General features: G+C 46.9%; 11 protein-coding genes across 11 annotated transcripts; 5 read left to right on the forward strand and 6 right to left on the reverse strand.

The window, feature by feature from the left end:
• The first annotated feature begins 508 nt into the window (after positions 1-508).
• V1512DRAFT_263157 (glycoside hydrolase superfamily) lies at positions 509-2,126 on the forward strand. Its single transcript, XM_066916431.1, has one exon. It carries the CDS (start codon positions 632-634, stop codon positions 1,931-1,933), a length of 1,302 nt encoding a protein of 433 aa, XP_066771389.1. The 5' UTR covers positions 509-631; the 3' UTR covers positions 1,934-2,126.
• V1512DRAFT_263159 (uncharacterized protein) lies at positions 1,830-4,915 on the reverse strand. Its single transcript, XM_066916432.1, has 2 exons — positions 4,270-4,915; positions 1,830-4,226 (listed from the first exon to the last, which is right to left on the reverse strand). Exons 1-2 carry the CDS (start codon positions 4,896-4,898, stop codon positions 2,039-2,041), a joined length of 2,817 nt encoding a protein of 938 aa, XP_066771390.1. The 5' UTR covers positions 4,899-4,915; the 3' UTR covers positions 1,830-2,038.
• A 196-nt stretch (positions 4,916-5,111) lies between these two features.
• V1512DRAFT_225601 (uncharacterized protein) lies at positions 5,112-5,810 on the forward strand. Its single transcript, XM_066913829.1, has 2 exons — positions 5,112-5,176; positions 5,227-5,810. Exons 1-2 carry the CDS (start codon positions 5,162-5,164, stop codon positions 5,737-5,739), a joined length of 528 nt encoding a protein of 175 aa, XP_066771391.1. The 5' UTR covers positions 5,112-5,161; the 3' UTR covers positions 5,740-5,810.
• V1512DRAFT_263162 (S-adenosylmethionine synthetase) lies at positions 5,762-7,460 on the reverse strand. The gene is made up of 7 exons (XM_066916433.1): positions 7,367-7,460; positions 7,293-7,308; positions 7,125-7,199; positions 7,049-7,076; positions 6,784-7,003; positions 6,417-6,738; positions 5,762-6,370 (listed from the first exon to the last, which is right to left on the reverse strand). Exons 1-7 carry the CDS (start codon positions 7,396-7,398, stop codon positions 5,912-5,914), a joined length of 1,152 nt encoding a protein of 383 aa, XP_066771392.1. The 5' UTR covers positions 7,399-7,460; the 3' UTR covers positions 5,762-5,911.
• A 797-nt stretch (positions 7,461-8,257) lies between these two features.
• Positions 8,258-9,934, reverse strand: V1512DRAFT_247879 (transcription factor CRF1-domain-containing protein; the record flags this gene model as incomplete). The annotated part of the gene is made up of 1 exon (XM_066914506.1): positions 8,258-9,934. One exon carries the CDS (start codon positions 9,932-9,934, stop codon positions 8,258-8,260), a length of 1,677 nt encoding a protein of 558 aa, XP_066771393.1.
• A 317-nt stretch (positions 9,935-10,251) lies between these two features.
• Positions 10,252-13,209, forward strand: V1512DRAFT_263167 (mediator complex, subunit Med16). Its single transcript, XM_066916434.1, has 8 exons — positions 10,252-10,363; positions 10,411-10,903; positions 10,949-11,060; positions 11,106-11,613; positions 11,657-11,748; positions 11,792-12,301; positions 12,351-12,713; positions 12,758-13,209. Exons 1-8 carry the CDS (start codon positions 10,329-10,331, stop codon positions 13,165-13,167), a joined length of 2,523 nt encoding a protein of 840 aa, XP_066771394.1. The 5' UTR covers positions 10,252-10,328; the 3' UTR covers positions 13,168-13,209.
• On the reverse strand, positions 13,172-14,479 carry V1512DRAFT_276239 (uncharacterized protein). Its single transcript, XM_066917858.1, has 3 exons — positions 13,967-14,479; positions 13,612-13,911; positions 13,172-13,561 (listed from the first exon to the last, which is right to left on the reverse strand). The coding sequence occupies exons 1-3, from the start codon at positions 14,402-14,404 to the stop codon at positions 13,481-13,483; spliced, it is 819 nt and encodes a 272-aa protein (XP_066771395.1). The 5' UTR covers positions 14,405-14,479; the 3' UTR covers positions 13,172-13,480.
• A 124-nt stretch (positions 14,480-14,603) lies between these two features.
• V1512DRAFT_263171 (P-loop containing nucleoside triphosphate hydrolase protein) lies at positions 14,604-17,889 on the forward strand. The gene is made up of 4 exons (XM_066916435.1): positions 14,604-15,845; positions 15,895-17,161; positions 17,214-17,368; positions 17,417-17,889. The coding sequence occupies exons 1-4, from the start codon at positions 14,652-14,654 to the stop codon at positions 17,528-17,530; spliced, it is 2,730 nt and encodes a 909-aa protein (XP_066771396.1). The 5' UTR covers positions 14,604-14,651; the 3' UTR covers positions 17,531-17,889.
• A 227-nt stretch (positions 17,890-18,116) lies between these two features.
• Positions 18,117-20,302, reverse strand: V1512DRAFT_286671 (uncharacterized protein). The gene is made up of 4 exons (XM_066918089.1): positions 19,694-20,302; positions 18,808-19,637; positions 18,596-18,675; positions 18,117-18,561 (listed from the first exon to the last, which is right to left on the reverse strand). Exons 1-4 carry the CDS (start codon positions 20,240-20,242, stop codon positions 18,161-18,163), a joined length of 1,860 nt encoding a protein of 619 aa, XP_066771397.1. The 5' UTR covers positions 20,243-20,302; the 3' UTR covers positions 18,117-18,160.
• On the forward strand, positions 20,296-21,726 carry V1512DRAFT_263177 (uncharacterized protein). The gene is made up of 3 exons (XM_066916436.1): positions 20,296-20,484; positions 20,544-20,746; positions 20,794-21,726. Exons 1-3 carry the CDS (start codon positions 20,411-20,413, stop codon positions 21,663-21,665), a joined length of 1,149 nt encoding a protein of 382 aa, XP_066771398.1. The 5' UTR covers positions 20,296-20,410; the 3' UTR covers positions 21,666-21,726.
• V1512DRAFT_163956 (uncharacterized protein) lies at positions 21,697-23,420 on the reverse strand. The gene is made up of 5 exons (XM_066913080.1): positions 23,141-23,420; positions 23,026-23,096; positions 22,398-22,978; positions 21,888-22,347; positions 21,697-21,835 (listed from the first exon to the last, which is right to left on the reverse strand). The coding sequence occupies exons 1-5, from the start codon at positions 23,271-23,273 to the stop codon at positions 21,728-21,730; spliced, it is 1,353 nt and encodes a 450-aa protein (XP_066771399.1). The 5' UTR covers positions 23,274-23,420; the 3' UTR covers positions 21,697-21,727.
• Between the last annotated feature and the right edge of the window lie 4 nt (positions 23,421-23,424).

Raw genomic sequence — 23,424 nt, forward strand, 5'->3', positions numbered from 1 at the left:
CGATATATAGTATAGTACAATATAGTATAGTATAGTATAGTATAGTACAATATACTACAATGAATACGCATACACGAAGGAAGCACTGACATAAATAAAGGGTATTGTACTATATAATTATGCTCACAAGAACAAGGGTATTGTACTATATATACACACACTCTTCTTTCGTATTCACTCGATTCGCAGCTTATTTACACCATTCTAATTGTATTTAATTGCATATTTCACTCAAATCTCACTAGTTGTACAGTCATTTAATCAATTGCTTTAAATTCGCTTAACCCTGACTGTTCGTATCTTAAATCTTAATCGTCTGTTCATACCCATTATATCATAATCACACTAAATAACTCACATTTGGCTAAAATGGAACAATTAAACAAAATGAACCGAAACCAATATTGCTAAATCAAGTTAGCGCATAACTTCTCTAGCGCTGTTTACATTAATTTTCTCATCTCTGGCCCCGTCCTCGTCCTCGTCACGCCTTTCTTCCTTTTCTTCTTCTTCTTCTTCTTCTTCACGACTCTTCACACTCATTCATATTTTTATACGGTCATTCAACACTCATTCATTCACTCATTCACTCATTCATTTATTCATTCATTCAGTCTTTCCTTAATTAATTATGCAATTCCTTACGTTGTTCACCCTGTTCTCGTTCGTCTCTACCCTCGTGTTGGCTCAACCTGTCAACATTAACCGCCGTCATGCTCATAACATGCATCGTCGCAACCCGTCTCCTGTCGCCGAAGCAGAGCCTGATGTCGTTTATGTCACTGTTCAAGCTACCGTCACTGCTCAAGCATACGAGAATGCGGAAGGCGTCGTCGTCGTGACAGCAGTTGTCGATCAATGGGGCAACCCCGTCCAAGAGTCCACCACTTCGTCTGCACCGGCTCAAACTGTTGTCTCCATCGCACCTCCTGTCGTTGCTGCTCCGGTTCCTACTTCTTCAGAGTCTTCACCTGCTCCAGAATCGTCCTCAGTCTACGTTGCGCCGTCTCCTGTCTATGTCGCCCCATCTTCCTCTGTTGAAGCGGCTCCGTCCTCAGTCGAGACCTCGTCCTCGGTTTATGTCGCTCCGTCTTCATCATCTGTTTATGTCGCGCCGTCGTCTATTTCGTCAGCTGTGTCCATGCCATCAGAAACCTCCGCGCCTTCAAACTTCGGAGGCTCAAAGGGTATCGTATACTCCCCCTACAACGCAGACGGAACTTGCAAGTCCACGTCCCAGGTCGCGTCCGACGTCGCCCAGTTCTCTTCCTACGAGGTCATCCGTCTCTACGGTGTCGACTGCGACCAGGTCCCCAATGTCTGGGCTGCAAAGTCCAGCTCCCAAAAGCTGTTCCTTGGCATCTTCGACGTCTCCGCCGTCCAGTCGGCAATCTCCACCATCGCCTCGACCGCTGGCTCGTACTCTTGGGATGATGTCTACACTGTCGCGGTCGGCAACGAGCTCGTCAACTCCGGCCAGAAAACCGCCGCTGAGGTCGTCATCCTCACAAACACAGCTCGCTCTCTCCTCCGCGCCGTTGGATACAACGGCCCGGTCGTGAACGTCGATACCTTCGTCGCGGTTTACGCGAACCCGTCCTTGTGTGAGTGCTCAGACTATGCTGCGATCAATTGTCACCCGTTCTTCGACGGCACCATTCCGGCCTCTGGCTCCGGTGACTTTGTGGCCGCACAAATCTCAAAGACCGCTGCCTTGTGCTCAAAGGATGTGCTCATCACCGAGTCTGGATGGCCCAAGCACGGTCAAGCTAACGGTGTCGCGGTCCCATCGCCCGAGAACCACGATATCGCAATCGAGTCCTTGGTCTCCACCGTTGGCCCGAACTTGATTGAGTTCACAGCGTTCAACGATTACTGGAAGGCAGACGGTCCCTACGGCGCTGAGAAGTACTGGGGTATTCTTGACGCGTAAACGTCTGGATTTTATGATTTTGATCAATTTATGTAACAATGATACCTATTATACACTATTAATGTAGCATGTTGTCATGACTCGTATCGTATACTGTAGACAGTGCTACGACCGCAAGTCTCGGTTGATAAACCCATAAACCTTCTTCGCACTCTCAAGCCCAACCAACTCAGCAATATCACTCAAGCTCATATTACACAAATCTTGAAAACTCCTGACACCGTACACCAAGTTCTTATAATTCACCGCCGTCACTCCAGGCACGTGCCGGACCATATCTACCGCGGCCTGGTTCACAAGCCCGTCACCTGTCTCATCGTCCGCCCCGACCCTGGTCGCAGTTTCCGGATCCGGCTCGAGCTGACCCAATTTCAAGTCCTTAAAGATCTCCACTGTTTCGTATGGCGAACTTGACCAAACAATTTTTAGCCGCGGAAACGCTAGCACAAGTAGCACTAACTTGGCCTGCAAGTCATACCCTCCGAACCCGCCGCCAGCACCGGCAGACACGCTCGCGGCAGATGAACCTACGTCTGACACCGGGTCAAGTGAAAACGCCTTGGACGCGTCAAACTCGATCAGCAGAGCGACGGTCTTGTAGTGTGCGCTCATGCTTTCGCACTGAGTGTACAATCGGCCGTCGCGGAAACTAGACACCAGATCCGGCACGCTCTTGCGCTCGACACAAATATCGGGCGACAAAACGTAATCACCGACCGTAAGCATGCACGGCACAACCACAACCTGCGCGCCGTGCAGCAGTGACGGCAGCGAGGACCGGAACTCGCGAATGTCTACAATCACACGCGCAGGCGTGACAGCAACTCCGTGCGCGAACCCACCACCGGCGATCCGCGTGTTGACCTTCCGCAAAAACGCCTCCTCGACCCCGCCCGTCTGGTCGGACTCGGACGTCAGAACCATCGCCATGTTGCCGCGTTCCCTAATCAGCTTCGTAAATGCGTCCTTCTCTTTCCGGACAGCAGACAAATACCGCTGCTCTTCAATAGACCCACCGTAGTACATTAAGAAAACCTTCAACTCCCGCCCCGGATTGCTAGCCCGGTACACCTCCAACCGCCTGACAAACGCGGCATCGGGCTCGTACATAATCACGTACCGCGGCTGCAATTCCTCCAATACGTAATCGTCCATGTCTCCGTCGTATGGCAGCACCGCAACAACATCTCCCATATCAAACACTTTGTACTCGTCACCTACTTCACCTTCCAGTGCTTCCGCGGCCGCAATCTCCCGCGCAAGCATCATATCCACGTCCTCGCTCTCAAACGTGTCTTCCACAAGTTGCACGACCTGCGTCGTGTCGTCCTCTAGATCAACAATGTTCACGTTCTTCGCCGTAGCCATACTCGCGCCACCACGCGTCCGCCGACGCTTGTTCGGCGGCGGCCGTCCTCCCCGCTCGGTAGGCCGCCGTGTGTCTCTTTTCGCCTCTTCCGCTTTTGAGTCAACAAACATCTGTTTCCGCGTCTTTGCAAACGCCGGCTTCCACTCAGCGTACTCACGCAGCCGACGCCACAACATGTTATACGCCATCCCCTTGTCGTCGTTCATATCGTGCTTTGCCCGCTCGACAAGATATCGCTTGAGTTGAACACACGTGCGTTCTTCGGTACACATGATCAGCACAGTGTTGTCCCCACTCCCAGCGACCGGGTTCGCAAACAACTCGGCCGTGATCTCGTCAAGCACGCTCCCGAGCTGATCCCACTTCGGCTGCTCTTCCAACACCGGCGTTACGGTCTCGCCGCCGTCGTCAAGTTTGACCCCGTCGTCAGTTGCAGTTACATAAACTCGTTGCCGGGCGGCAGTGAACAGCACGTTCGCGGCTTCGAGAAACAGCCACGGAGACGAGTTGACTTTGGTCTGTCCCGGCGCAGGCGTGTTTGCGGCAACCACAATGTCAAGCATCCTGTTGAACGAAACACAGTCGTAGTTCAACAAATAATTCAAAACCTGTCTCAGTGTCGTCAAGTCGGCCACGATCTGTCGCGACTTGGCACTCAGTCTGTGCCAGACTGGATCAAGCTGTCGTCTGATTCTAACGTCGAAATTCGTGTGCAACGCGTTCTCAACCGCCCACTCGTCATCGTCGAGCTCAAGAACAGACGCGTTCGATCGACGAAGCTCGCGTAAACAAATCTCAATGCATTCGAGAACCGATGTCTGGATCTGCTTCATGGCCGGCGTCAGCTCGACCGAGAGTTCAATCACGTCCTTGACTTTTCCCGCGTGTCCGACTTCAAGCGATTTCGCAACTTCGACTTGAAACCTACTAATCAATTTAAAAACTTGTCAAGTCGTGAAAAACATACCGTGGCCATAACGATGCTGTCCTGAGAAACATATGCTTCAGCATATTCGTTAACGGCGAAAACCCGGTCGTGAAGTTTTCAGGCATGTCGGAAAACGCTTTGATAAACCCGGTCTTGTTCTTCTCTCTAAACAATCTCAAAATAAACGCCTCGGTCGACGTCGCAGTCACTCGTTCGGCATGCATCACCACGATCCCCGTAATCTTACTCGTCATGATTATGTCAGACAACATGTCGACCACCAGTATCCTCGACGTGACCGCAAACACACCGCCACTACTATACAGCATCTCACGCCGTTCGAGACTCATCATCTCTGTACTCACAACCGTCAGCCCGGTCTTGCCACCGCTTTCCTTATTCAAATTCGACAACTCAGCTAAACCTTCTCCAATCCATTCAACCTCTCTATCGTTCGCACCAATAATTAGCACCAAGTTCCGACCAGCAACATCGTACGCGTGCACGAAGTTCGTCACGATTCGCGGCAAACCCAGTCCACGGGCAAGAATCACCAGCGCGTCAGTGTCGAGTAAGTCGGTCAGCAGTGTTTGCTGGTACCCAAGCGGGAGAGCCAGTTCAACAGAATCAGATTTCTCAGCATTTGCAGTCAATTCAATGTCCATCATTCGCCCTTCTCCTCGGTCATCCATGGCATTGTGTAACTCATCTCAACCTTTAAACCTTAATCTGTAATCTTTACACGTGACTATTAGAGTGACATTAAATGGACTACTCAGCGATTGGCCAGGCTGCAAGTACTCAAATATACGCAGTTGTAAATAACAGCACAAAGAACTTCTTCGCCGGGAAAACGACAATTTTGAAGTTTAGTTCCCGAACTTCCCTCAATTCCATCGCGCACTTTCATCGTCATAACAACACGTATAAAATGTCGTCTGTCGCTGTAAGTTGATCATAATCTGTTTGAATTAATTGGCTAATCCCCATCGTTAGAAGTCCGCTGCTTCAAAACTCGACTGGGCCAAGGTCACTTCGTCGCTTGGTTTAAAAGGAACAACAATCTCTTCTTTGGCTGCTTTCCGCAAGCGTAACGAGGATGCAAGAAGACATGTCGCTGAGCTCGAATCCCACTCGACTGCAATCGATTTCGACTACTACCGTTCGGTATTGAAGAACACTGCCGTCGTGAACGAGATTGAGAGTGCGTATAAGAAATTCAAGCCGGTCACTTACGACGTGTCTGCGCAGCTGACTGCGATTGCTGCGTTTGAGAAGACCGCGGTCGAGAACGCACAACTGACAGAGACCAAGGTCGCGGCTGAGCTCAAGGATCTGGCCGCGACGCTCGACAACATTGAGTCTGCCCGGCCGTTTGAAGATTTGACTGTTGCTGACGTGTTGGCTGCGAAGCCAGAGCTCGAGACGAAGGTTAAGGAGATGGTCCAGAAGGGTAGATGGGATGTGCCTGGATACTCTGAGAAGTTTGGCAGTTTGGCAGTTATGTAATTACAAAATCTACAATCGCATATTATTAGACAAATCATTTGTGCCAGTCGTGCTAGTCGTATACAAATTCCTAATTTACAAACATCTATCTAGGAAATCAGCAATAAATTAAACAATGTCCCCTACTAAAACTATAGCTCTTTTTATTCCTCAACTTGTTAAAAACCACTGTTTACATAGTGATCTTGCGGGGGATTTCCCAGGTGTTCTCCTGGTTGGTGAAGTGACCGTACGACGCAGTCTTGAGGTAGATTGGTCTGGCCAAATCAAGCTCACGAACAATCACACCCGGACGAAGGTCAAAGTTCTTGCGGATGATAGCGACAAGCTCGGACGACGTGTACTTTGACGTGCCATAGCTGTCGACGAAGATCGACAACGGCTCAGCAACACCAATGGCGTACGAGAACTGCACGAGCGCACGGCGGGCAAGACCGGCAGCAACAAGCGACTTGGCAACCCAGCGGGCGGCGTACGCGGCAGAACGATCGACCTTGGTGTAATCCTTTCCTGAGAACGCACCACCACCGTGGGCACCCCATCCACCATAAGTGTCAACAATGATCTTACGGCCAGTCAGACCGGCATCACCCTGGGGTCCGCCAATGACGAAACGTCCAGAAGGTTGAATCTATGCTCGTTAGTATGTAATTACACCAACGCTCGAACAAACTTACATGGTAAATAGTCTTGTCGTCAATGTACTTGGCGGGAATAGACTTGAGAATAATCTTCTCCAAGATCTCCTTTCGGAGGTCCTCGGTTGAGATGGTGTCGGCGTGTTGGGTCGAGATGACGACAGTGTCAACACGAAGAGGAATGGTAGCACCATGGTCGGAAGTGTACTCGACAGTGACCTGAGTCTTGGTGTCAGGTCGGAGCCAGGGCAAGGTTCCGTCACGCCGAGCCTCGGCCAAAGCAGCGTTGAGCTTGTGCGACAGCACAACGGTCAATGGGAGCAACTGCTCGGTCTCATCAGTGGCATAGCCAAACATGATACTGTATTGTCAGCCTAAATTCATCCTGTATTCGTACAAAACTCACCCCTGGTCACCGGCACCGAGGTCGTCAAAGTTACGCTCCTCGTGAACACCCTGGGCAATATCCGGTGATTGCTGCTCAATGGCAACAAGCACGTTGCAAGTCTTGTAGTCGAAACCCTTCTCAGAGTCATCGTATCCAATCATCTTGACAGTGTCACGAATGATCTTTTGATAGTCGAGGTGGGCCTTGGTGGTAATCTCGCCAAATACCATAATCATACCTATTTATTAACCCTGCTCTGACTTTCTGATTAAACACGACATACCAGTCTTAGCAGCAGTTTCGCATGCAACCTATTTCCATTGTTACTATACTCATCGCGACAGCGAAGCAAGACAAACCTTGGAGTAAGGGTCCTCCTTCAAACAAGCATCAAGAACAGCATCAGAAACCTGGTCACAGATCTTATCAGGGTGCTATAAACAGTCTCAGTCAGTAACAATCATCAGCCGAGACAGCATTCATCGTTTTCACGGCAATTGCTCCTAATAATTCAATCGAACACATACACCTTCACCGACAGACCTACACAACACAGTCAGCCCAAATTGCACTCAGATTTCAAACAGAAAAAAAAACTTACTCGGAAGTGAAAAAGAAATGTTCAGCGCTCATTGTTTTCTTAATTATTTTTTCACAGGAATTATTTAAACGAATTGTGAATGTGAAATGAACGAAAAGGGAAGGAAAAAAAAACAGAAGTGCAGAAATAAAATTTGCCCTGGCCAAAATGTCCGCCTCGGGTGGTCAACTAAACAATGAGGGTTTAGTGTCGTAATTTGTAGTCCGCCCTGTCAAAATAAGCGTGAGACCTTCTTTATCTGGGAGTTTTATTCGCTTAAATTTGTACAATAAGTGAGTTTGTTTTATTACGTACAAATTATATTTACAGTCACATCAATTGCTATGTCATTACAGTCATCACATATCCCATTCTGCGCACAGAATACGAGCGAACAGTGTGAACAAAGGCTTCGTATTCGCCTCTCGGCCCCCCTGAAATTGCGCAATTAGATAGTACAAACCCCTTGTAATATTGTGTTCGGATTCGTATACACCCGAGATCACGTGTGATTTCAACAACGCGTCTGATTCGCGACTTTGCACCGAATAAGGAAACTGTGTTGTTATCTGCCGTGACGCGTTTGTATATAAAGACCGTGTTGATGCGGTTTTGCTTCTATTTGAGAATACACAAATACGCACTTTGTGTGTCAACAAAGGTAGCGTGCTGCGTCAGTTGACTGTTAAGGCCGTGAATGTAGAGTAAATCGCAGCGTTTAACAGTCTGCCGGCTTAAATACTATTACAAAGTTCATCATAGAAGAGCTAATTCAAAACAAAACAGCTAAATATCGAAACAAAACACCGTGAATTTTTCCGCATTTAAAAACGACGCACACAAATCAAGCAACCTTAAAAGCGGGCGATAACAAAAAAATAATCACTTTTTCTCGTCAACCATATTTATGTACTATATACCTCTATACTGCATGCTCGACCGATTCCTGAACGCAGACAGCGGAAACTTGCTGTGGAATTTCCCTGCCCACACCGGCGTCGTGGTCGGCCCTGGGGTCCGGTCTGCACCCGAAAACTCGTCATCCTCGTCTTCGTCCTCATCCTCGTCCTCGTCTTCGCCGTCTAGCTCGCTCATGCAAATAAATTCCTCGAGCGCAACATCACTGAACTCGCTATCGCTCAGCATGATCTCGTTCAACACCCGCTCACCGCGGTTGCGCAAGACACCGTTGCTAAGCGACGCAAGAATCGAAGGTGAGCTAGCAAAGTCGTGGTATGCCCGAGCGCTGCGCTGCCGCGCGTCGCTGGACTGGATGCCGTCGGTCTCATCCACACCGCGGGGAAACGGCGGCGGACTCAAGGTCCGTGTCGCAAACCCGTTAATGATGCCTATCCGCCGTCCAACGGGCAAGACCCAAGACCCTAGCACCGGAGGCTTACTCGCAGACACAGACCCAACCAAGATCTCTGTCGCGCGATGGCCAGCTTTGCGCAGACTGGGAGGGGGCAGGTTCTCGTCTTCGTCTGTCGACTCGCCGTCCTCTCCGTCGTAAAACCCACGCATGTTCATCTCGACCCCGGACGCGTCCGCAGACTTAAGCCCAAACTGCTCACCGCTCTCGGACTCCTCGATTTCGTCAGTCAGCATCCGGTGTCGCCGGATCCGACGAGGTCGCTCTAATCGTCCGCTGTGATCCACGTCACCAGATTCTTGCTGGCCGTCGTCACTGGATTCGCCGGACGAAAAGAAGTAGTCAAGAATGTAATCATCAGCGTCATCATCGTCTCGATACGCACGTGCAGACGACACAAGCTGTTTCAAAGCAGGATCGGGTTTGTCAACAAATAACGATTCAGTAAACGTAAAATCGTCTTCATTCTCGTCGTCATCGTCATCGTCAGAGGTTTCGCTGATACTCGATATATCAGCAGAAACACCGATATCGTCTTCACCATCTTGAAACGACAATTCTTCCATTATAGCCGCCTCTTCTTCGAGTTCAATCTGCTCCTCATCTTCCTCGCCTTCATCAGATTGCTTGGTAAACTCGAGCTGCATATCCTCCTCAAAATCAACGTCTTCGTCATTGAAATCTTCTTCGTCATCGTCGCTTTCGTCAACGACGGCTTCATCATCTTCATCTTCATCTTCACTGTCTTCATCTTCCTCTTCCTCATCTTCATCGTCTAATCCATCATAATCAAGTCCATCTCCATCACCATCAGCCAAAAAAGCAAATATTTGCGTGTCGGCAATATCCCTCCCGGGCTGAAAGCTATAAGACGGAGATGACTCACTGTTTCTTCTCTGCTTCTTTGGAGTATGCATCAAGTATTTTGGACGTTCTTTCCCAATAATCTTTGGCTTACTTTCGCCGCTATCACTACTGTCTGAGCTGAACGGGTTGTTGTATGCAGTCGAATGTTTCCGACCGATACTGTTTCGTCTCTGCTTTGATCTTCCTTTTCTTGAATATGTTGAATGCATGTCGTCTATATACTTCTGTCGACGTCTAATGCTTGTGGCAGGATTGCCGTACAGTTGAGAAGAAGTTACTGCTGTCTTCTGTTGGTTATGAGAGATTGATTTTGTACTTGCTCCTTTCTTATCTGATCGAAATATAATCATTGTAAACAACACTAAGCTTTGATATCCTTATAATCATTTAAATTAATGCACTTAAAAAAACAACTTTCTAATACAAAGAGTGGGTCGACTATCTTTTCTTTTAAAAAAGTGGTACGGGCGCTCGACTTCGGGTCTCCAATAAAAAATAGTGTGATTTGGCTGGGAAATTTTTTGGCCGCAGTTGGGATAATAAATCATCCGGGTAATGTATTATATGGTAGAAATATAGTTTGATTCATGGCATAAGTGTCAGTGTAGTAACTGCATTTGAATCACTTGGGACTTTGAAACTAACCGCCAAAATGTCGAAAGCATCGCGACTTTTTTTGTAGTCACCAAAACCGAGGAGAACTGATACAATATCAGTCATTTTGGTCTGATGGTATGAATAACAATGCCATCTGCTGATAAATTTGGGGAATTTAAAAAGTATATACTTCGTTTTACTGTATAAGCTGTTGCTCACTGTATTGTAGCTGGATCTCATGGTCAAAAGTTGGTTTAATCGCATACGTCACTGATTCAGGCTCAAACGTGCAAATCACTTATATTCAATGCACTGATGGTCAACAATGGGCACTCAGCAAACCACAGCTCTTGAAGGATTTGCGAGTGGTACACAATGCTACTCCGATAACGTATCTGCACTGGAGTCCGTACGGCGTCGAACTTGCAATCATTGATATAAAGGGTGGCATGTCGGTCTTTATGCACAACGGCATTCTGAATTACCTGTCATGCATGTACAAGTCTATTCCAGCGAACCCCACTGTCGGGGATGAAATCATTGGGTTTCAGTGGTTAAACATGAGGAAAGCGGTGTTGACTAGCAACCCGGCAGTCAGACAGGAAAACGCACAGTTTCACTATGGAATGCATAAACTGAATCCGTTTGGACCGTGTCATCCACAAGGCACTAGCACTTCTAGCAATAAGCAGGCATGTATCGGTGTCACGAGGAATGGAAAGGTATAGTTAGTTATGTCTTTGAGTTGCAAACACTGACAATTCAAGGTCAGATTATGGTACCAACAGGATCAAACATACATGGAAACAGTTGTAGACTTGGAAAGCGAACTGTATCCGGAAGATTACTACACATTGGCTGCATTAGGCGCAGACAGAGGTACGTCTAGTTTTTCCGCTTACGGCCCGAATTAACACAATGTAGATAACACTCTTGTACTAGCCACGTACTCCGCAGCACGACATTGCCTTAAACTGTTTCGCGTCTCAGTCCAATGGAGTTTCCGCCAAAACCCAGCAATGATGTCGAACCAACAGCCCGTACCCGACAACGACGTAGCGTCCATCCAGATCCGACGCCTGTTTTCAAACGAAGTTTTTAGTCCCAATCATAACCAGCGGGTCTTGTCACACCTCGAAGTCGTGTCCCCGACTGATCACCCTGAGTCTCGGCTCGTCATTCTGGCTGGGTTCGCGTCAGACGAAGGCACGACGATCCAGAAAATCGAAGTCGTCGTCTTGCCTCTTACCTTACACAGTAACTTTCTCGCCCTGGGATTGCAACGGAACGCTATAGCTGAGGATCCGACAGACGTCGTACAGTTTCAAGACTACTTTGACATCAACAAGAAACTCGTCAGCATGAAGTCGCTGTATCTTGATTCTGTCGTGTTTTGCGCGTATAGTGATGGATCTGTTGATATACGAAGAAGGTGAATACTTTGTCACGGCTGCGAACGAGATTAACATGGGTAGAAGTGATTTTGCTGAATACACTCCTGTATTTGAAACCCAGACTGTTACCAATTTGTTTGACGCCGGGTTTGGATTTCCAAACACAGAACCAGGTAGGCATTATCTGTTCGGTTTGGAATGACTGCTAATGACTAGCGCTTGACATGTGTATCTCACCAAACTTAGTTGCCACCGTGCTACTCAATGCCGACAATGAGCTTAAGTTATATCACATGACACAGATGCTGGACTTGCAAGATGGTGAAGCATCGACAATAGCAGCCGTCGCTCTCGCAATAAGACACACGATTGCATGCTACAACAACATTTGCTGCGACGATCTGATGCTTATTACCGGCATCCAGTCGCTGGCCCAAGACCCTGAATTCTCAGTCACGTATTTGCGTCAATGCCATAAAGGCATTAACTTTTCGCTTGACCTGCCTAAAGACGTTCAGGCGGACAAGTTCTTGTTGCTGCTCTCGCTGCACAAACTGCTTAGTTTACAAGCTGCTCTTGGTACACAACATGGATGGAAACGAACGGTGCCGGGAAACATTGCATGGACTACGTTAAATTTGCGACTGTTTGCGTTTGCCTTGATTTTCACGTTGAAAGCCACTTCTCAAAAGCAAGCAGGACAGGCCGAAAACGAAGTTAAAGGAGGTTAGTTTTTCTGTTGGCATGCTTTATTATATGGTTAATGTCAATTTAGATACGCTTATGACTCTGCTTGGACTATCCAAGTGGTGTGTGGACTTTCTAGTATACCTGTTGCAAGACATATTTGAGCTAAGCCGCGATCCCGACAAATTTCTACAACCGAACTCGACTTCTATCGCGTTAGTCATGCTTCTAGGTGCAGTTCCACGCCTCTTGATCCGGTACACGCTTCGTGGTTTGCGTGGGCTAGAACAAATTGTGTCTCGCAGCGCAAACCGAGACACCGATGCGTTCGGCGTGTCGCAGATGGCGTTTAAGCAGCTCGAGGAGATTTTCAAGTCGGTGCCGATTCAGATTGCGTCGTTTGAAAAACTCGTCAGCGATGTTGAGAAGTTTATGCGAACCATGTATCAAGGTATTTACAATTCTTAAACTATGAGTTTGCGACTGACACAGTAGCTGATCCTGCCGACCGACTCAACACGGAACAAACGATCTTTCTCAAAGCGCAGATTCCTTCGGAACTACATGGGGCCGTACACAAAATTCGTTCTGTATTTATCGACGAAATCAAGTCTGAGACCGATATCCCGGCTCTGTACTTCTACCCTACCGCGTGGCTCGGTCTGAGCGGCCAGGTCGATATTGACGGGATCGCGTTTGACGGATTGAGAAAGCAAATCATGCCGCATCCGACAACGGACGGGAAAGTTGAACGGTCATGGAAGCGATGCGTGCGGTGTGGGTCAATCACTACGCTTGACGAAGTCAACAAATCGCAATTGAAGTACCCGAGTCATTGGACCGTTGCGTTTCAGAGGAATTGTTTGTGTGGGAACGCATGGGTTCGGTGCAGTTCGAAAGGCTGATTTAAAATGTGTACAAATAGAATCATAGATTTTATCCTCATACCCATATTGATCGAACTGTAAGCTGTAAAGAGGGAGTGTATATTAGATATGTAGTGAAAATCAGTAAGGACCGTGAGTGAAGAGAGACAATGTGACAAAACCAAGTAATAACATACACTACAACCACACCTCCACTTAGCTAACCAAGTAATAACATACACTACAACCACACCTCCACTTAGCTTGGGTAAATGACAGACTAACCATTCACTGTTGTCTATGAGTACAAGAGTCGAGAAGTGTTTATCCGACACAAATTTACATCCACCTACTACAAGCCAAACTTGGCATTGAAATGAACCATTTGGGCCGCGTACGTCTCTCTAGCCGAGGCAGCTAATTCAGCGTAGTGCTACATTCAAGTCAGCCTATACCACGTAGCTTTAAAAATCAAATACGTACCTCTTTTACACCGGCTGGAAGAGCTTTATACGCGGTTGCGAGCTCCTTTCCTCGCTCACCGATGGGAGTACCAGGAGTGTAGGGCGGTGCATGAGTGGTGTCTTGTAAGAAGAACCCGTAAGCATTGATAGGCTTCTTTGGCTTTTCGGGATGACGGAAGTCAAGCCCAGTTTTGATCCCTGTCTTGGTCTTTGTCGCGCGACGTGTCTTTGCAACACCATTCACTCCATGCTCTTTATAGAAAGCAACAACTTCGTCATCATATCGCACCTTATCCTTCTTTACGGCTTCTTGAAGGGCCTAAATTCATCATTAATATTGACAGTATTACGTAAAATGGGAAATCGAAACATACTGTCAACTGTGTCGATGTGAGCTGCTCATACTCAGACTTTGCGTTCTTAATAGCTTCTCCAAATGACAGCTGTCCACGGTGCTTCATGTTTTCAATTAGGAACATTGACCAAACAGTTCTTGGTCGAATGGGCCATTTAGCTGGTTTCGCCTTGACCTTCTTAACTGGCTTCTTGACAGGCTTCTTTGCCTTTGGCTTTGGCTTTGACTTTGATTTTGGTTTTGATTTTGGCTTAGGCTTTGTAGCAGACTTTTTTGATGCCTTTGTCTTTGTCGCTGTTGTTGCGAATCGCACACTGGTTGTAAGAGCAGGCAAGACGCGAGGCACATGAGCTGACGCGTTCACATGTGCAGTAACCTGACCGATCGCAACACGTGCAATCGCAGGCGTAAGCTTCAACGCCAATCTAGCAACTCTAAGAGTAGGCTGGAAAAACATGACAAGAAATGAAAGTGTGTGAATTGAATTGAAAGATTGAGATGTGCTTTGTTGACGTTGAAATTTGGCGGTGGCAGACACAAGCGACAAAGGGTGATTAGGGCAATAAACAAACAGAATAGAGTTTAAGCTCTATGATGTCGCATTTATGCTTTAACCCTGCTAGGCTGTGTGCATGCACATTCTACATCAAAATCATACAATTTCTACTCCTAATTTTCAATATAAATTTCGTAATTTAACTCAAATGTCTTTGTCGTCCAGCAGAAAAAGAAGAGACGATTACGACGACAGGGATAGACGGCACAGAGGCAGCAGCGACAGGTACAGAGACGATAGGCCTAGAGAGCGGTCGAGTCGCGACTACCGCGATCGAGACTACGACAGGCGTCGGCGTGATCGGTCGCATGAACGGGACAGAGAGTCAAGGCGTGATAGAGACCGCGAACGTGAGCGTGACCGCCATTTTGACCGTGACAGGGACCGCGATCGCCGCGAGAAAGAGCGTGAGGATGATAGAGAGCGTGAACGTGACAGAGATCGTGAGCGCGAAAGAGACCGTGCCAGAGAAAGGAGCAGTTCTCCAATTGTGAACGGAAGAAACTCACAAAAGAATGGAGACCGAGACGAGCGTGAACGACCGAGTGGCCGATTAAATGAACCAATTGAGCCGATGGTTAAGACGAAGAGTACTGCAGATGTCGACATGTATGACGACAATTTGGAAGAGTCTGATGACGAAGATGTGGTATCCAAAAGTGCTCCTGTTGAAAACGATGCTGAGATTGATCCGCTAGACATGTTCATGTCCACGTTGACTGAACAGACGGCAGAAGAAATTACAGCAACTGTACCGAGTCGAGGTGAAATTTTTGATGAAGACGACGATGATCCTACTGTCGAAGCTGTGGATGTTGATGCCGAGGACATGCTGGCTTTGACGAGTCGTCCAAAGAAAAAGAAGGATTTGCCTATAATCAATCACGCGAAAATTAACTACGAACCGATCAGAAAGCAGTTTTACGTTGAACCTCAAGAACTTGCTGATTTGACAGAAGAAGAAGTTGACGAGATTCGTTTAGAACTTGATGGTATCAAAATCCGCGGACTAAACTGTCCAAAGCCAGTTCAAAAATGGAGTCAGTTTGGATTACCGGCTCAGACAATGGACGTCATTCGGAAACTTGGGTACGATCAACCGACTTCAATTCAAGCACAGGCTATACCTGCAATCATGTCAGGTCGCGATGTCATTGGTGTCGCCAAGACTGGTAGTGGTAAGACCATCGCGTTCTTGTTGCCAATGTTCAGACACATTAAAGATCAGAGAAAGTTGGACAATGGCGAAGGACCGATCGGGCTTATTATGACACCGACTCGTGAACTGGCCGTGCAGATTCATAAAGAGTGCAAACCGTTTATAAAGGCATTAGAACTGCGGGTACGTAAATATATTTGCCAATGGAAAACAAAGTGCTGACTACAATTAGGCTGTATGTGCATACGGCGGGTCCGCAATCAAGGAACAGATAGCTGAGCTAAAACGTGGTGCTGAGATTGTTGTCGGTACCCCTGGTCGGATTATCGATCTGCTATCTGCAAATTCCGGTCGCGTCACCAATTTGAAGCGCGTAACATATCTCACATTGGACGAGGCTGACCGAATGTTTGACATGGGATTTGAACCGCAGGTTATGAAAATTCTTGCAAACATACGACCAGACCGCCAGACCGTACTGTTTTCGGCCACGTTCCCAAAGCAGATGGAGGCACTGGCTCGCAAGGTTTTAACAAAGCCGGTTGAGATTGTAGTTGGAGCACGCAGTGTTGTGGCAGACGAAATTACACAAATTGTAGAAGTGCGACCGGAAGATACAAAGTTCGTGCGGGTGTTGGAGCTACTAGGCGATCTTTACAATAAAGACGAAGATGCCCGTACTTTGATTTTCGTGGAACGGCAAGAAGGCGCGGATCATTTGTTGAAGCAACTGATGACTCGAGGGTATCCTTGCATGTCTATTCATGGTGGCAAAGATCAGCTCGATCGTGATTCAGCAATTGTTGATTTCAAAAACGGCGTGGTGCCAATCTTAATTGCGACGTCGGTCGCTGCGCGTGGCCTCGATGTCAAGCAGCTAAAACTGGTCATCAACTACGACTGTCCTAACCATATGGAAGATTACATTCACAGAGTTGGAAGAACCGGTCGCGCTGGTAATCATGGAACGGCTGTGACGTTTGTGACTCCACAGCAAGATCATGACGCGGTTGACATTGCCAAAGCATTGAGACTAAGTAAGCAGCCTGTTCCCGAGCCATTGCAAAAGCTGGCAGACTCTTTCATGGAAAAGGTCAAGGAAGGCAAAGAGCGGTACAGCAGTGGGTTTGGAGGTAAAGGTCTTGACAAGCTGGACGCCGCTCGTGACGTGGCCAGACGACTTGAGCGCAAGGCGTATGGCGAAGACGAAGAGGCAATCGCCGAAGCGGTTGGTGAAGATGACGACGACGAAAATCCAAATATGGACGACGCAACAAGGACAGCGCTCAACGCTCCGATCGTGGTGTCGCGTAAGACGCCGACTGTTTCAGCACCAAGCGCGTTCGACAACCGTAGTGCGCTCGAGCGCGCGAAAATGATGTCGTCGCAAATCGACACGAAGCTCAAGACTACAGTCACCAAGGCCGGTGCTGCTCCTGATAATAAAGGACCTGACGCAGGTGAATTTCATGCGACCTTGGTCATCAATGATTTTCCTCGTATGTTGAAACTTGATCTTTAATGATAGCGGTACTGACTTTTTTTTTATAGAAAAAGCGCGTTGGGCAGTTACAAACCGCACTAATATTGCAAAGGTTCTTGAATCTACTGGGACTTCTATTACTACTAAGGGCAATTTTTATGCTGCAGGAAAAGTTCCGCCGCCGGATGGCGAGCCAAAGCTGTATATTCTTGTTGAAGGCCAGGTGTGTAATTTTGCTGTTTAACTAAAGGACGTGTGACTGACTTAATAGACTGAAGTTGACGTGTCGAGCGCGATGCACGAGCTCAAGCGACTTTTGGCCGAAGCAGCAGCCTCTGCAGCTGAGACCGAGACCAGATCGACCGGACGATATACTGTGGTGTAAGACGCACCTACCCAGAACACATAAGTACTACTGTGAATTATTTGTGTCATGATAATACGAAGTTTGCTGCACTTGACTTTACAGACACTCGATTAATATGCGACCGTTCATATGTCATGGAACTTACTGAATCCGCACGCGTTACTGCATACATAAGAATCTTTATCTTTGCGTTTGAAAGTCTGGGTTCTAAATCATTCATAGGTTTCTCATTCCCGCTGTATATAAGGCTGCCAAATAACGGAGGCTGAATTTGATTGGATTTGTGTTGAATGTTTCCAAAGTACTGTACAACTTGTAATACAAACTTCTATATCTTTTATATGGTGCTGTCGAAATCATCATGGATAAGTTCTAAACCTGTTTCCGTTTTTATTAAACGCATGATTAGTACGTAGGCTGCTATAGCTATCGATTTGACTCATCTTCACGTATCTTAAAAAACAAGGTAGTCGATGGGAGACGCGTAAAATGAGAAAGACGCAATTAAACGTGGCCAATTATGTTCACGTTAAGTACTCACGTCTATGTACTTGTCAAGTAATCTAAGTCTTACGACCAAGTTACTACGGCATCAAAACTCAGTATAAGTTAAAGGGATGTAAACGACGTATTAACAATAATATACAATTAGGCCTCATTCTTTCTATAGTTAAACAGCAGTTCGCGTTCATGTTCTCTTCTCTTTCGCTTCTCTGCAATCTCTTTCCTGTGCGCCAAAAACTCAACTGTATGTCCTGTAACACCGCTGGTTATCCCATTTGCAGCGACACGCATCGCGTCGATCGGTGGCACGCTGAACCATAACAGCTTGCCGTTATCGTCCTTCTGGTACAAATCTGCGGTTTCGGGTGGAATCCGGTCAGTGATGTAGTCTGGCAACGTGAAAGTGCTTGGAGGTGGTGGGGGATTATACATCTGTGCTGATCGAACGTTGCTGCTGCCGCTGCCACTGCCACTGCTGCCGCTTATGCCTGGTCGTGAAAAGTTGTACATTGTGTGATTATTGGCTGGACGTGCATGTATTGAGACTTGACGCAAAGTTGTGTATGGTCAGGACTGAACGCTGCGTCGAGCTATGGTTTGTGTAATCTGGAAGCAAATTTGGTGCACATGGCGCGACTGAGCACTGGCGCTTCCCTTCACTGAAAAACTACGTCTCTACAAACATCATATAAACAATTAAGAAATAAAAATAATATTTATAATTGTATCAAAAAATAAAATAGTTTGCAGACTGCAACGCCGGATCGGTCAGAGGATCGAATATCGGTGACATTGGTGCGTTTGGGTCTAGTGGACGCTTGTAGACCGCTCCAACTATTGGCGGCGCGTTGTCAACACCGATTTTAGATTCCGGTATTGGATCATCATCTCTGGCATCTTCAGGCAGCAAATGCTTGATTGGAGACGGTACTTTTCGAAGCGGTTGCAGTCTGTCAAACAAATCCATTTCGTAATCGACCGACCGCGCTTCGTCTGGAATACAAGCTTTCCATGTGCGAATCTTGTTGAATGTCTTTTCATTCTCGTTGTACCGACTCTCGCAGCAGTACACCATACGATTACCGATACCCACCGGTCTGCCACGCTTGTACTTTGTGAAAAACATGACAAAACATTTCTCAATTACCTCGTCAATCAAATGGTCACGATACTGTCCAGACTTGACAACTTCATTTTCGTAGAAAAGCTTGTCAACATTGTGCACTGTTTGCTCTGGCCGGTAATACCAGCAAGCATTGATCCACCTGCCGCCACCCGGCGACTGCCATGTTCTGAAAATCTGACCTATGGTTGGACGCGACGGATCGTTCAGGTTCACGATATGTACCCAATCGCCAACCCGATAAATCTCCCCGCGATGTTCAATTCCATCCAGTGGAAGCCGCGCGTGTTTTGATGAGCTGGATTCAGGATCCTGATACGCACTGTCGGGTTTACTAAGTTCGTCTGCACACACACCTTGCACTACTTTCTGTAATGCGACTGTGTCACGGTAAATTAATGATCCAGGTTCATTGTATTGCTTTGCGTTATCAAACATTAGGTTGACATCACGCATAAACGCTTCCACTGTAGCATATTGTCTCTGCTTAATTCGTTTCTAAAAGAATCAACAACCATTTCATACCTTCATATAAACACACGCCATCTACTCACCTTTATAATATCCAGTGCAATTGGTTCTTTAATCTCTTGAAAGTAATCGGGATACTCTTTAATATCCAGCATTCGCTCAAATGGCAAGAATAAGACCCTAGACCCAATCTTTGCTTTCCGTAGAGCTCTCATGATTGCCTTGATTCGGTCTTCGTGAGGCTTGTCAACCGTCGGCGGCCGCCCACGCTTCCTTCTCCCAACAGCAGACTCATCATCCTCGTCCGGTTCAGCGGTGCTGGTGTGTCGTTTTCTGCTCACGCGTCCTGATTTTCGCCTGACTTTCCTCCTACGACTGCCATTGTATTCTTCATCGTCGTCATCATCTTCTTCTTCCTCATCATCGTCATTATCGTCGTCATCCTCGTCATCTTCATTGTCATAGTCTACTTCATCAATCGCAGCTTCTTCTTCATTCACCGCAACTTGTAAGTCTTCCTTCTTTGGTGGTTGCAAATCAGGCGGAAGATAAAAAGACGCTTTCGGGCCGTTGCGTGGCGGTCTTCCACGTTTCCGCTTTGGAGGATCTGACGATGGTAGCTGCGGTGACATTGGGGAGTGTTGATGCAGCGCGTGTATGTGGGTGTAAAGACACTGCGCGTTAAGTTGTTCTCTGAACGTGACGTAAAGAATGATATAAAATGGCAACTCAGGGGTCATGTCGAGGCGCACTCATCACAAGGCGCTTACTTCTCTTCTCCACAAAACAAGACATCAGAAATGGCTACAAAGAGTGAATCAAAAGCCAGTAACATTTGCAAGCTTATATGCAAAATACTGCTAGATCCTGAAATGTACTGCCTTTAGTTTGTTTAAGTGTTGTTGGTTCTGAGAGCTGACATGGAACTTGTAGCAAAGAACTTGAAATTCTGTCTTCGGTTCCAGATGAAATCAATTCAATGATCGCTGCTGGTCGCGATAATGATGGTGTTTATGACAAAAGATTTTATCCTTTAATTGCAGTCAGAACAGAAAGCATAGTTGGCATACCCAAATCAGCACTCATCTCTGCTTTTACATACGCACGGTCGCAATTCTACCCTTTAGTCAAGCAACGTACGGCCCACCCATACTCTCATGATGTTTGAACTAAATTATTACAGAAACGTGGTCTACAGAGGAGGCAGAAATTATAAATCATACAACTATTTCACTGATTTTCGTTGGCAGCGAAAACCTGACCGCGATTAACGCGCGCAAGAGATTGCTGGCAGAAAATCACATCTCCCAGTCTGATGAGTTTAGAATCAACACGGTCATACTCACATCTCGACTGAAGAAACATTCTAAATCACCATTTTTGTGGGCACATAGAGAACATTTGTTGCGAACGATGAAGATTGAAAACATGGAACATCTATGTAAATACGAGTTGCAGACCGTGATGGTTGCTGGCGAGCATCACCCGATGAACTATTACGCATGGTCACACGCAAGACTAGTTTTTGCAGATATATACAGACCTTCTCTACGTAACCCTGTGGGCTCGACCGCGAAACGATATCTCGAACACACAGTGCTACGAATTCAGAAATGGTGTTTTGCTCACTCCAGCGACGCGTCGGCCTGGTCGTTCTTTACGTGGATAACGAAATTTTACGTTGACACTACTTCGTCCTCAAAGCAAGCTCGACAAGACAACATACTACTCTTGTCACGCGTTGCAGAGACAGTGCAGTTCGCGACCACAATTAGTCTTGCTCATGCTTCGGTCTGGGGCTTCGTGAAAGATTTGAGTAGCAATGAAGAATACGTCAGCGAGCGCAGAAAACAGTCATTCATTGGTGTCATTACAACTTATGCAACTAGGAGACGGAGTGAGCGGTATTCAAAGCCACCTGAGCATGTGAAAGATAGAGATCGGAAAGTGCATGAACAAGAAGTTTTAGTGCTCGACAAACTACGAGACAAGGACGTACAGTCAGTCACAGACTGTTTATTATGGATAAAGGTTGTAAATGATCTCAAAAAGTAGTTGCGCTATGTTAACCACGCATAAATTAAACAACAATAGACAACACTCTAAAATATCGCAATCTAGCTTCTCTTTGCCGATGTGGTGTTCTTCGGTAACTCCTTAGTAAACGGAATAAATTCTGGCTCGCCAGGGATCCACTTTCTCAAGACTTCAGGCACGTTAAATCCCTAGATCGCAATTAGCACTATCAAAAGAGATTAGGTTCTCATGGTAACTTACGTTCTCGGTCTGGTAGTTTTCTAGGATACAGCACAATGTACGTTCGGTGGCTGTAAGAGTAGAGTTGAGACAATGGACATAAACCTTCTCGCGTTGGTTGAGTTTCTTGATCCCGCATCTGATTTCAAGGTTACGCGACTGATAGTCTGTGCAGTTGGAGCAACTGACGAGTTCCTTGTACTCGCCCTGGAACGGGAACCAGGCTTCCAAATCATATTTCTTCGCAGCGGCGTTGTTGAGTTCGCCGGAAACAATGGCGACAACACGGTACGGAAGTTTGAGCGACTGGTAAAACTCTTCAGAGTGGCCGATCATTCGCTCAAACTCTTCCCATGATTTATCAGGCTCGGTCAGCACAAACTGCTCGATCTTCTCGAACGCATGGACACGGAAAATACCCCAGGCATCCTTGCCGTGGCTACCTGCCTCACGACGGAAGCATGACGAGTAGCCAGCATAGCTGAAGTCCTGTTAGCCTTGCAATATAAATAGTAAGAAAGCACATCATACCGCTTAGGAAGTTGCTCTGAGGGCTGCTCGAACCACTCATCGGAGTGATAGGCAGATATAGGCTGTTCAGAAGTAGCAATGAGATACTTCTCATCAGAGCCATCGACAACTTTATATAACTCCTCGTCAAACTGAGACAACTGAGCAGTCTTTGCCATGACCTCCTTGTTCATCATAACCGGGGCCTGCAGAGGAGTGTATCCGTTCTTTGCCAAAAAGCTGAGACCGTAGTTGATCAAAGCCTGGTTGAAGAACACACCGTAGTTGCGCAAGAAGAATCCACGGTGACCGGCCAACTTGGCACCGCGGTCAGGATCGTATCCGTCGAGACGGGTCAAGACCTCGTGATGCGACAAACAGTCACGCTTCTCAACCGTGACACCTTCAGGGCACCATTTGCGAATAAGAGCGTTGTTGGCCTCGTCCATACTGACAGGCACAGACTCGTGCACAATGTTGCCGACCTGGTTGACCTTAAAGCGTAGCTGAGTGTCTGCCTCAGTTTCTTTAGTAATCAACTCGGCCTTTTTAGCCGCAAGTTCGTCTTTCTCTTTCAATAACTCGGAAGCATCTTCCTTTGCCTTTATACCATTAGCACTTGAAATAGTCGAGCAGGACATGGTAGTACCTTATATTTCATGCCAATATCCTTCTGCACTTTGTTCTGCTTCTTGTTCAGCTCATCAAGTTCAAATCGGACTAATTGATTAGAAACGGCCTAATAAACACTTGGGATTGAATACTTCTGGTCCATTCTTTGTACTCGTTAATGATCTCGTCGACTAATTCGACTGACGCTCCACGAGCAGCCTGAGATCTACGAATAGATGCAGGGTCTCCACCGCGTTCTTCAAGAAACTGATAAATATCAAGCATTTTATTTATCCAATTAAATTACTCAAAGTACTTGTAGTGCGAGTAATATGACCTTTGTCTAGTGAAAAGAAAAAGTTCGTAGTCAAGTCGTGAGGCTCTGTTGCGCGTAACGATGAACAGAGACTTCTTCAGTCACTATGAGCACTACAGG

Source organism: Lipomyces arxii (assembly GCF_038497795.1).
Source record: "Lipomyces arxii strain Phaff 12-163 unplaced genomic scaffold V1512scaffold_8, whole genome shotgun sequence".
Taxonomy (NCBI): Eukaryota; Fungi; Ascomycota; class Lipomycetes; order Lipomycetales; family Lipomycetaceae; genus Lipomyces; species Lipomyces arxii.

Excerpts from the sequence above, each read along its gene's own strand:
- V1512DRAFT_263159 (XM_066916432.1), bottom strand. The coding sequence starts at position 4,898 with ATGATGGACATTGAATTGACTGCAAATGCTGAGAAATCTGATTCTGTT. Across the intron at positions 4,227-4,269 it reads ACAGCATCGTTATGGCCACG|GTTTCAAGTCGAAGTTGCGA; the intron begins GTATGTTTTTCA and ends ATTGATTAGTAG.
- V1512DRAFT_263162 (XM_066916433.1), bottom strand. The coding sequence starts at position 7,398 with ATGAGCGCTGAACATTTCTTTTTCACTTCCGA. Across the intron at positions 7,077-7,124 it reads AGGAGGACCCTTACTCCAAG|GTTGCATGCGAAACTGCTGC; the intron begins GTTTGTCTTGCT and ends CAATGGAAATAG. Across the intron at positions 7,004-7,048 it reads CGAAACTGCTGCTAAGACTG|GTATGATTATGGTATTTGGC; the intron begins GTATGTCGTGTT and ends GTTAATAAATAG.
- V1512DRAFT_286671 (XM_066918089.1), bottom strand. The coding sequence starts at position 20,242 with ATGTCACCGCAGCTACCATCGTCAGATCCTCCAAAGCGGAAACGTGGA. Across the intron at positions 19,638-19,693 it reads TTGCACTGGATATTATAAAG|AAACGAATTAAGCAGAGACA; the intron begins GTGAGTAGATGG and ends TGATTCTTTTAG. Across the intron at positions 18,562-18,595 it reads AAACCATAGCTCGACGCAGC|TCTCAATACATGCACGTCCA; the intron begins GTTCAGTCCTGA and ends CTTTGCGTCAAG.
- V1512DRAFT_263157 (XM_066916431.1), top strand. The coding sequence starts at position 632 with ATGCAATTCCTTACGTTGTTCACCCTGTTCTCGTTCGTCTCTACCCTC.
- V1512DRAFT_263177 (XM_066916436.1), top strand. The coding sequence starts at position 20,411 with ATGGCTACAAAGAGTGAATCAAAAGCCAGTAACATTTGCAAGCTTATA. Across the intron at positions 20,485-20,543 it reads ATACTGCTAGATCCTGAAAT|CAAAGAACTTGAAATTCTGT; the intron begins GTACTGCCTTTA and ends TGGAACTTGTAG. Across the intron at positions 20,747-20,793 it reads CTACCCTTTAGTCAAGCAAC|AAACGTGGTCTACAGAGGAG; the intron begins GTACGGCCCACC and ends AAATTATTACAG.
- V1512DRAFT_263167 (XM_066916434.1), top strand. The coding sequence starts at position 10,329 with ATGCCATCTGCTGATAAATTTGGGGAATTTAAAAA. Across the intron at positions 11,061-11,105 it reads TGCATTAGGCGCAGACAGAG|ATAACACTCTTGTACTAGCC; the intron begins GTACGTCTAGTT and ends AACACAATGTAG. Across the intron at positions 12,714-12,757 it reads TATGCGAACCATGTATCAAG|CTGATCCTGCCGACCGACTC; the intron begins GTATTTACAATT and ends CTGACACAGTAG.
- V1512DRAFT_163956 (XM_066913080.1), bottom strand. The coding sequence starts at position 23,273 with ATGCTTGATATTTATCAGTTTCTTGAAGAACGCGGTGGAGACCCTGCA. Across the intron at positions 22,979-23,025 it reads ATATTGGCATGAAATATAAG|GCAAAGGAAGATGCTTCCGA; the intron begins GTACTACCATGT and ends AATGGTATAAAG. Across the intron at positions 22,348-22,397 it reads TCAGAGCAACTTCCTAAGCG|CTATGCTGGCTACTCGTCAT; the intron begins GTATGATGTGCT and ends ACAGGACTTCAG.
- V1512DRAFT_276239 (XM_066917858.1), bottom strand. The coding sequence starts at position 14,404 with ATGTTTTTCCAGCCTACTCTTAGAGTTGCTAGATTGGCGTTGAAGCTT. Across the intron at positions 13,912-13,966 it reads TCACATCGACACAGTTGACA|GCCCTTCAAGAAGCCGTAAA; the intron begins GTATGTTTCGAT and ends TGATGAATTTAG. Across the intron at positions 13,562-13,611 it reads TTCCAGCCGGTGTAAAAGAG|CACTACGCTGAATTAGCTGC; the intron begins GTACGTATTTGA and ends ACTTGAATGTAG.
- V1512DRAFT_263171 (XM_066916435.1), top strand. The coding sequence starts at position 14,652 with ATGTCTTTGTCGTCCAGCAGAAAAAGAAGAGACGATTACGACGACAGG. Across the intron at positions 15,846-15,894 it reads TAAAGGCATTAGAACTGCGG|GCTGTATGTGCATACGGCGG; the intron begins GTACGTAAATAT and ends GACTACAATTAG. Across the intron at positions 17,162-17,213 it reads GGTCATCAATGATTTTCCTC|AAAAAGCGCGTTGGGCAGTT; the intron begins GTATGTTGAAAC and ends TTTTTTTTATAG.